Below are 10,559 nucleotides of genomic sequence, written 5' to 3'. Positions count from 1 at the left end.
TAAATCTGTTTCCAGGGTCCACTGTTCATAGTGTCTACATACTCAGATTAGTAACTGTGCCCTTTGAAATGCATCCATGTGATTGGGATCTACTGGCCTGCATCTCTTTTCTGGGCTTAGATAGGTACCTTCATAAATAATATTTGGTGACAGCAAAGGCAAAGGGAAAAAAATTGTCAATGAATCTCTGGGGCAGATGGTATACTGAGTCCTTTATCTCCCTTCCGCCTTTCTTTCTCTCCTTCCCTAAAGGAGGTTCATACAGATACATCTTTCCACTGCCCCTCAAGCCATTTCATTACCTTTTCTGATGTTCGAATGTGGGTCCAGTCTGGTCATCCAATGGAAAAACTGTTGAGAGGATCAATAATGAACCACTCACATATGGTATGCACTAATAAAAATTTAATATCATAAAACAAATCAGAAAACAGCAAAAACATTTTTTTTTAACCATTCACAATTAAAGTGGAAAGAGACAAAAATTATAAGGCAGCCATCCGTGGAATGATTTCATGTTTACAAAGGATCCAGAAAAAGGGGACATTGAAAATCACTGTTTAGGCTACCAAACCAGGGGAACTGCAGTGTTGTCCCATGGGATTTCCCACTTAGTAGAAGACGCTATGAGAAAAAAGATCAAAGTCAACCTCCTTGTGTTAGGCTGAGCATATCTAGAAAATTCCTAATGGTTGTCTAGCCCTTTCATGCAAGTCTTTACATTTCCCTCAGGTCTTCTCAGGTGAATCTAGATGTCTCAGGTACAAAGGGGCTACATGACTGGTTTTAATTTCATAGCATCTCAAACAGTGCTCTTTGAAAGGTAATGTGGACCATTCTGTGTTGAGCAAACGATTCTGTAACACAAGGAGGGTACCCCTGTGGAACACTATTAGAGGGTTCTCGCCTTGCCCTACAGCAGTTCTGGCTGAATCTGGTCATTCTCAGCCTCCCACGGGGCTCCGGGGCCCCGGGGCCCCAAAGGCAGGAGCATGCTTTGGGGGCTTGTGCTACTGACACACACACAGTTCCCCTGTTCAGTACCTGGCTACCATGTATCTGAGGGGTTGGCATGTCCTCCTAGTTCTAATCCTTGAAAAGAGGGAAAACCAGGCAGTGACACGTAAAAGCAGTAAAAAACACCATTACATTTTCTTTTTTCTACAAAGAACTCACCACTCAAAACAGCCACCTCTCCCATTTTTCCAATGATTCAAAATATAGGAACAGACTTGGCTGTTTTGAACAAGGAAATAAAAAGGTGAAGAGGGAAAGGGAGAACACAGAGCCTCTGTGGTGGTGGTTCGACACTGCACTCCAGGGCAGAATTCGCCTGAAGAACTGAAATCTGGCAATAGCGCGCACAGGAAAGCCATCAGACCTGGAAGATGGCTGCTTTGGGGCTATGGCAACTGACAAAAGCAGTTCACTGGCGAACAAATGAAGGGAATGGATGAGTATAATTTTCACCTTAATTTGCCATTTAAGAGAGTCCTTGACATCTGAAGAAAGTCTATCTGTATTGAGGAAAGGGAGTCAAATTGTAATTAAGATTAACTTTGGTTATGAGGAAGGAAGGAAAATGCTTTTCATCATCAATTGCATCTCTTCGGTAGCCAATATTTCCATCTGTAATCACAGCAGCGACTGAAGTATTGCCAAGGTTTCCAAACGTGTGAGAGCATTAAGGCATCCACATCTAAGGAGGCAGTTTTAAACAAGAGGAAAATGGAGCTGAAATGTGCCAGTAAGTGACCATCAGTGTGGCCTCTCCTGGGACACTGCCCACATCAGTCAGGTTCTCTCCACGCCCCCCACCCCCCCACCCCCCCCAAGAAGGAGGCCCTGCCACGCCGCTCAGTACCCTGCTGCCTAGAGATGCGTTTGAGCCCTGTAAGATTAGTATGGCTATTTCTGCCTGCTGACCAGGAGGGAAATGAGTGGTTCCTGGGGTAGCAGTTTTAAAATCTTGGACAGCCCATAGCTCTTGAGAGCTGATAGGCCTTGAAAGGTTTGCTTATTAATGTGGAGTCCAGAGGGGAAGGCCAATTTGGAGGTTAGATGGTTCTGCCCTTGCCAGAGTTCAAGGCCCTACCCGTCAAGATATTCTAGCTCAACTTTTAAGTGTCATGGCAAGGCACTGCAGAAAGAGGCTTTGGCCAGCAGAACAAATTTCTGATCATTGCACAACAATATGATAGAAAAGTGCCACTATTCAAAACCAGACCAGACACTAAAATGAGCTATTTATTTAATGAAGTACATTTCCAGGGAGAATCAAGGCAACCATGTCTTTTTGAAGGACTAGGTGAAACCCCATGACTCTCTGAAGTCCCAGCTGTTAGCAGGAAAGTCACCTAGACTTTCCTGCTGCACCTTCTGTTGGTTTTTATGCTGTTCACAAGGGTTCCCAGCCACTATCCAAAACCAGATCCTGTTTATGCTACTTTGGTCTAGCCAGCAGAGGGCTCACAAGTTCTCTTTCCACAGCTGCTGACCCAGTGACAAATCTAAGAAGGAAATACAGAAATCCTGGGCATGCTGGTTTATGCATTATATAAAATGTTTCACAAACTCCTAAATCCAATGCCCTGACAAAAATAGTCTTGATTCCCACTTTATGAAATGTGTTTTGAAATGGTACAGAAAATCAAAATAAATTAACAATATAATATTATACACTTATTTGATAACACAAGGTTTACAGGGATTTTTGGCAAATATGGACAAATTATCCTAGTCTGCTTACTATTTTTAATATCTCAATTGTTTAAATTACCAGAGTATCAGTGATTGTATCATCTCACATACGAGGAAGTTGACATTTTAAGGGCTTAACAAAGCTGCAATTGACACAAAGGTAACTTCATTGAAAAGAACAGAGGACAGAGACAATATTATCTTTATCATCACAGTTCCAAGGAGAGGCTGTCCTGATGAGAACTTAACTCACACAAATATTGGCATCACCACCAGCAGTAAGCAGCAAATTGTAGGGAGGAAGGGCTGGAAGGAAAAGTTAGGAATAAAATACGGAAAAGATGAAGAGACAAAAGACATGATTTTAATAAGCTTTAAATCAACAGGCAAACACCTCCCATTTGTGATACATCTTGACTTTCTTCCCTGCTACAGGTGCTTACGTGATACTGATCTGGCAGTCCCAAAAGGGCACTGAGTATTTTGCCACAGGGACTGCTGGTCTACCAAGATAAATATTTAAGAGACAAAAAAAGGACAAGTAGGTTTTGGTGATCTTTCTTCTAAAAAGGTTACTACAAAGATGTCAATAACTGTCCAAATTCACTTAAAATTTAACACCCCTTAATTTCCAAAGATACTTTGGGATCAAGGGAAGCCTAGGTTGGTCTGAACCTATTAGAACTTGGCTCCTCTACTACAAACAGGAGGACTTGAAAAAAAAAATGGTTTATAAAACACGTCACCTCTTTAAAAGCTATTCCACCTCTGCTCCCCCATCTGATGGAAGGCAGGCTCTCTGGGGAGAGGCACGTGCTGAAGGGGGTGTTTCAGTCTCCCCAGATGTCCCCGCTTCTCCAGATCTCTCAAGTGTAAAGTCAGTTTTCAATGTGTCTTGCCATCATTTTCTTGACTCTAGCCCCAGATGAACTACTTATCTTTAGCATCTAACACAGTGGGCATCATGACCTTCATTCAAGGCAAGTGGCATAGATGCTAAAGCACCAGTCTTACACGGTGAGAACCATGTTAAAAAATCAATGGATAAAGTGGCAGAGCCTCTAAACTAAGAGATTTAGCTTAATTACAGAATACTGTACTTTCATAATTATTTCATTATGAGTAGGAAGTTCTCCACTTTTCCTTAAAACTAAATTCCATCTTCCCTGAGAATAGGGTTAAGGGAAACATCGAAACTCAAAATGCCAAGGGCCCTTGAAAAGACAACACAACGGAATGTCTGTATCCTTCGAGGTGTGTTGTTTCTACTTGAAAAGCTTTCCGTCACTCCAGGTTTTCATCTCACCTCCCTCCGGACTCTTTAGCAATACAGGTGGAGATGGGCGAGGCGAGACGAGAGACTGAGGAAGTGAGTGTCTGTCACGTGCCGGCTGTTCTCACTGAATGGCGAACGGCCATGGACCGAGGCTGGACCCTCACCAGTTAATGCTGATGTCCTATTGACAGAACGAGGGGGATGAGGCAACCCAGAACCAGGGCTGCCACCTCCAGGCGGCTGAGGCCTCTCCCTCCAGTGGGGTCGGGTTTGTGGCTGTGCCCCATTCCGCCCACCTCAGGGAGGACATGTACTGTGGCAACGTAAAGAAAGGTCCCGGCAGAGAAAAGCATGGCCACCCCAGTGGCATTGACCTCTGAAAGGGCTTCTTTACTGCTCTGTGAAGTAAGAGAGAGAGAGAAGAAAATTAAGTCAAGTAACATGCAGAGTCAGGAAGAAAAATAATAAAGAAAGCACCCGATATTCATAACTGGTGTGATTTGGGAAGTGGGGAACCTTGATATCAGGCGGATTCTTAACGTACTGAGCCACTTGGGATTACTTTTACAAACAAACTTCAAGATTATTAAGATGGAATCAACAGCATTAACGCAGATATCAAATTTGATACATTCATTTGTTCTACTAATATGAACAGACCTCCCATATGCACCAAGCTCTAGGCCAGGGCCTGAGATACAGTGATAACTGAGATGCAGTACCTGCCCGCACAGAGCCTAGAAATATCTCAAAAGCTAATCTTTACACAACTAATTTCCATCTTTTTTTTAAATTAAAAATGTGGCCCTACAGACTAAGACAAGTAACTGAAAATTTAAGAACGTGCCATAAATGTAACCTGTAACTCCGTGCCTCCAAAATTATCACATTTTTTTGTCAAAAGTTCTAGAAACTTACATTGATCAGTGAAGTGATAAACAGGATAATATTTAAAAGGGAACTATGCATTATTACTCACTGACTAAAAGAAGATAAAGCTCTTCAGGTGAACAATGAGGTGTTAGCGATCCAGATCAGCCTTGACTGACAGGAACTTAACCACTCTTTAACCATTTCATTTCTCATGTTCCTTTCACTGCAAGCTTTTCTATATCAATACGAACTGAATAACACTCAGAAGAATCAGTGATCTTCAGAGAGTGTGGGGGAAAGCCCTAAGTTGGTTTGGTTCTAAGATTTTCCTCTGTCGCCTGCCAACTGATATTTAAGTAAAACGGGAAGGGTTGTTGTTAAGAACTGCAGCCCTGTGGACAGAATAATAAGGCGCAGGAAGGCCTAACTGGAGCAACAGAGCAGAACGCCTGGGGTCTGATGTGGCGAATGACACATGCACTTCAGGACTGGAGGCACGACCAGTGTGATGACAAAGACGTGGGTACTTAATATGCAGTGATAGGAGAGCCGGGAGTGGAAGAACCTGAGTCTTAGCTGAATATAGAGATCTCTGCTCATTCCCTACTGCTCTTAAAGCTGCTGCAAACTCGTTACCCACACTTCCTATGCTCACTGAAACATTAAATCCATACTGTTGTACTTATTATGTACCAGTTAAATATAACTAGCATGTCTGATGAGCTTTAAATTGGATTATTTTAAAGATCATGTATTTGTGCAAATATTTTTGGAACTGATGGGAAAGAAGTTTTTTTAATTAAATGGATAAGAAAATGTTCTAAATTTATGAAGAGGATTGACTTGGAATTAAGATGTACACTTTGTACAGCACAGGCTTTTGAGTTGAATTTTCTTTTTAGCTTGAGGCAGTAATTTAATTGAAAACTTCAACATAAGAGACCATACGTTTTGGTGGATCACAAGGAGTTAGGTACTTGTCCAGATAAGCTTGAGTCAGACTTACCTTACTCAGTCCTAAGTATGTCACCATGGACATAACTGGTGCTGCCAGTGCAAAGACGAGTAAGTGCTTTCTGATTCGATTCCGCTCGAGGCCCGCATGCATTAAGAAGGAAACTAACCCAAAAGCAGCTGGTGCCTGGAAAAGAAAAACTATCCCTTATTAGTCTAGAAATTTGGATTGCTTCTACATGATGAAGTACCTGTCATTTGAATAAATTATTATCATACAAGAAAACCAAGTATAACAAACACTAAGTCTGAGCTCTGCCTTTTAGGAATTAATGTTCTAAGCTAGAAAACGTCCCATTTGTGTGTGTGTGAGTCTATGTGAAATAGTTAAGTACAAGAAAGGAAAAATATTTATGAACAAAAATTACCATGAAATACAGAAATCTGTAGTGGACATAACAGTTTGTGTATACACCATAAAAAATAAAATCCCTTCAACTTACAAGTTTAATAAAATGGTAGCAAAAAATCCAGTTTTAAACAGATTTATTAAATTCTCTAAGGTGAACAGCAGTTAAGAAAGTAACTACAAAAACCTTTGCATTCCAGAAAAACACAAAGACCAAAGAGAAGTTTTAATTACAGGTTCAGCCCACAACAAATCTACACCAAAGTTCTGCTTACCTTATGTAGCATTATTGCCACAAACACAATTAACTGGACACTAGTTTGTGAAGTAGAAGCTGCTGCTCCCAAAGCAACACCGTCAGCTAAATTTGGAAAAAATGAAACATAAAACACTATAAATAACAACTATAATAGTGTGGTGGGTGTGTGGGCTTCAGAGTTAGATAGAACTGGACCAGGCTCTGAGAAGGTTACTTAAGCTTTCTGAACCTTAGCTTTCTCATTTCTAAAATGGGTTCAATAAAGTACATATTTCTAAGGTTTTCATGAGGTAACATGTGAGGAGCTTAGCACAGGTGCTATCTGATATTTAATATGCCAGTTATTGTTGCTACTGTTGAAAAAGTATGACATTCAAAAATCTACTGACTAATCAGTTAAACTGCAATAATAGAAAAAGCAAGAAATTTCAAAGGAGGCATCTCTGCATCTTGCAGGTGAAAAAGCAGCGATACCACGACAGCATAGATGATTTATACGTAATGAGTGAACACTGGCTGAATGGATGAATTTTTTGTTAGAAAAGCATGCATTAAGTCCAGATAACAGGGTGTCACCTTTCACGTGCTTTTGTCACTTACAGACCCCTACAACTGGGACTGGTTGTGGTTATGATTCAAAGGTGCTCCCAGTCAGCACTGCTGAGACTTCTGCTGAGACACTGCTGAGACCCTACAGCCCACCCCTGCCTCAACTGGCATTCTGGGTAGATAACAGGCAGCAAGGCTATTCAGTACAGAAGTGTTCAAGATGAGGTCCTAGGGAAAAGGTCACCAAACTTCTCTTAAAGGGCCAGACAGGAAATAGTTTAGCCTTTGTGAGCCATTTGGTCTCTTGCAACTACTCAGCTCTACCACTGTTGTGTGAAAGTAGCCACAGATTATACGTAAACAGGTGGCCATGGCTGTATTCCAATACAGCTTCACTCATGGACACGGAGATTTGAACATCATGTAATTTTCATGTGCCATGAATTATTTTTTCATCTGATTAGAAACATAAAAACCATTCTTAGCTTACAACCCCCTGACACTGAGTACACTGGGGTTCATGCTTCTGTCGGAGGACTTCCTTAAACAGCCCCTTCTCCAGAAGGTTCCTGTGGATGGTACCTGTGTGACAGAAAAGAAAGGGGTCCCACTGCAATCTGAACCTACCTGCAGCATGGACGACCAGACCCAGCGTGGTGGTGATTTTGGAATTGCTGGGCCTTGCTGTTTCTGGATCTGAAGTAAAAAATAGGCAAGTCAGCCATGGAGCAACGGGAACAGAAACTAGTAGAACATTCACCTGGAGGTGGAAGAATTCTTTGAAAGCTGTTTTAAGAAGACTATTATTACTTTCCTTACTATTGTCTTTTTCCTTTTGCTTCAAACACTTAGAAATTTCTCCTGTCCTGAAGAGACGGGCAGATGGGAACTCTTCATTTGACCCAGCCTTCCCTGGATGGGCAAGATGTCACCCTAGCTGCCTCACACCCCTTGCCACTCCACCTCTCCAAGAAGCCTGCTCTGCAGCCTCTGGCCACTGCTCTCTAGACCAGTCTCATTGCCATTGCCTCCGCCTGCCCACTCCTCAGCCTCCTGCAACTTTATCTTTATTCCAACATCAAAACGTCTGTTACATTTGCCTATGTCCATTTACTGCCACCATCCTAACCTAAATTTCTATCCACCCAAACAACCCCTTCTCCAACCCCTAAACTAGCAGTAGATCTGGATGTCTCCTCTTACTCCCATTTCTCCCGAACCAAATTCATCTTACACGTCCTTGTCAGAATCATCTTCCTAACTCATCACTCTTTTGATGGGTCAGCTAACACATTAAGAATCTGCTACTTTTCAAATTCAATCCAAACTGCTCTATTAAGTAGGTTCTTGAGCTCTACATCAACTGATACATCGTATTTCTCACTGTCCAGTCCAGTTAAACCAGTTTCTTTAACACCCTGTCCAACATTTGCCATACTTGCCTTATCATCTATACTTAGGCTCTCTTGTTCTCTCTCCACACTACACACATACATTTCCTTTCCTGGAATATACCATTTAAGAGTATACTACACTTTATACTACTCGTTAACTATCCTTAGATCCTTCAGTGTGTATTTCTGATGGGAAAGGATATCTTCTTACATAATCACAGTAAAGTTATCAAATTCAGTAAATACCATTGAGATTTTCTTCTACTCTCTTGCATATTTTACTTTTGTCAATTGCCCAAGAATAACTTTCTGAGCATATTTCCTTTTCCAGGAAGAATCCAGTCTAAGACTGCATGTTACACTTAGCTATGACTATCTCTTTAGTCTCCTTTAATCTGAAACATTTTCTCCGCCTTTGACTTCTGTGACGTTGATATATCTGAAGAGTACATTCCCCTCCCTGCACCTTTCTTGTTCTTTAACAGAGTGGTCCTTACTTTTGGATCTGTCTGATGTGTCCTTAGAAAAGCATTCTTGGATGGAATACTACATAGGTGCCGCTTCTCAGCCGATCACATCCAGACGCACAGGATGTACACCTGCTGCTCACTGGTGGTGTGAATTCTGGACTACATCTTGGACACTGTAAACGTTATCTTGTGGATACCATGGATTCTATTACATTCCTCCAAAGAATGTTGATTTCTTTTTTGCTTTGCTTTAAAGTAACTTGATTTGGCTCAAACTGCAAATTCTGTCTCTGGGCAGCTGCCTAAGTCTCAGCTTAGTTCTTTCATCTTTAGCAGACCTGCCTGGAGTCTGCCCAAGAAAGCATGGTTCAGGGCTTAGCCAGAGACTTGGCTAGTTTATACACAGAATTTAGGGCTGACTTTCTCTGTCTGTCTCCTTTCTAAGATTCTCCTCTCACTTTGCAGTGACTGTAGTTACCTTGAACTCTGTCCTCTTTAGGCCAGAAAGACTCTTCTATCAGTTGGCTACCCCATAGGCACTGACTGCTAAAAGCAGAAACAGGAACTAAACGCTGTAAAAATCAGTTCCCAGTGTAGACTCCCTTCCAGAATTTGCCTCCTTTAGGTGACTCTCTAGTGTCTTCAGACAGTGGGTTTTCAAAACTCTGTCTAAAATTTATAGTTACCTGCAGGGAGGCTGATCTAAAAGGAACTTTCTGTACACACTGAAGCAGAATACCAGTGACATTAATCTTGATCATCTGATCAAGGTATTGTCTGATTTCTTCATTTAGTTACTTTTTTCCCCCTTTGCAACTAATAAGCAAATCAAAACATATCCCCTAGATCTAACATTCATTGATGATTCTGGCCTGAGCCAATTTTTACTAGAAAGGTTGCAAAAATGTCCAAGTCCAACTGCTTTCATGTTTCCCAGTATTTAGCGTTCTGCTGGAAGCAAATGCCCCCTCCCCTCTTTCATCTTTCTCTCGTGTGGATGTGCGCACTAACTCCCCCCCCCTCCTTTTTTTTTAATGGTTTATGCTTTATTGCTGTTCTTCATCATCTCAGTGGACAAACTGTCCGAGATCCGGCCAATGGAAACCCCTTCAAGCTGGTTCCTATATCCTGTGACGATCCCATCTTTTTTATTCATATATATTTTGAGCACTAGATATTTCAAGCTCACTTTATACTTACCCTGCCTCATCCTAAAATCAGTCCTTTCTTTGAAGAGCCCTGATATGCTCATTGCCAGTGGGGTGTCTGTACTTCTAGGCCCTCTCTACACACACAGCTATGACATACACCCACATATATGTAAACACACATGTATATATGTACACATACACACACAAGTTTCCAAAATCATGATTCCAATAGCTCCAGTTCCAATCTACCCCTGCAGGGGTTCTTTCTTGCTTTCCCTCATTCCCTGTTTGCATATCCCTTCTTCCTCAGTGAGGACTCTGGTTTCACCAACAGCAGCACATCTACTCATTTCCTTAACCCTGTAACATATCTGAAATAGTTTCAGAACACTTTTTCCCACACCATTAGAAAAGACAAAGCTTACTACAAAGAGTTCAGTATTGTTTATACTTCCTGCCCAACTCTACCCACTACTAAAGGTATAGCGCCAAATAACTACATTCATGAGCTACTTGAATTTCTT

At 41.6% G+C, this 10,559-nt stretch overlaps 1 protein-coding gene across 1 annotated transcript in view; it reads right to left on the bottom strand.

The window, feature by feature from the left end:
• Positions 1-385: 385 nt before the first annotated feature.
• SLC39A9 (solute carrier family 39 member 9) overlaps positions 386-10,559 on the bottom strand; it is a 51,285-nt gene continuing 41,111 nt past the window's right edge. The window contains exons 4-7 of the mRNA XM_069595135.1: positions 7,648-7,716; positions 6,488-6,573; positions 5,856-5,990; positions 386-4,374 (exon numbers count right to left, since the gene is read on the bottom strand). Of these exons, the coding sequence (XP_069451236.1) occupies positions 4,144-4,374; positions 5,856-5,990; positions 6,488-6,573; positions 7,648-7,716 (521 nt within the window). The 3' untranslated portion in view covers positions 386-4,143. The remainder of the gene's footprint in view (positions 4,375-5,855; positions 5,991-6,487; positions 6,574-7,647; positions 7,717-10,559) is intronic.

The sequence above is a fragment of the Ovis canadensis genome, chromosome 7 (genome assembly GCF_042477335.2).
Source record: "Ovis canadensis isolate MfBH-ARS-UI-01 breed Bighorn chromosome 7, ARS-UI_OviCan_v2, whole genome shotgun sequence".
Classification (NCBI taxonomy): domain Eukaryota; kingdom Metazoa; phylum Chordata; class Mammalia; order Artiodactyla; family Bovidae; genus Ovis; species Ovis canadensis.
Note: the sequence above shows the minus strand (reverse complement) of the source record. Positions and strands in the feature narration are given on the sequence as shown.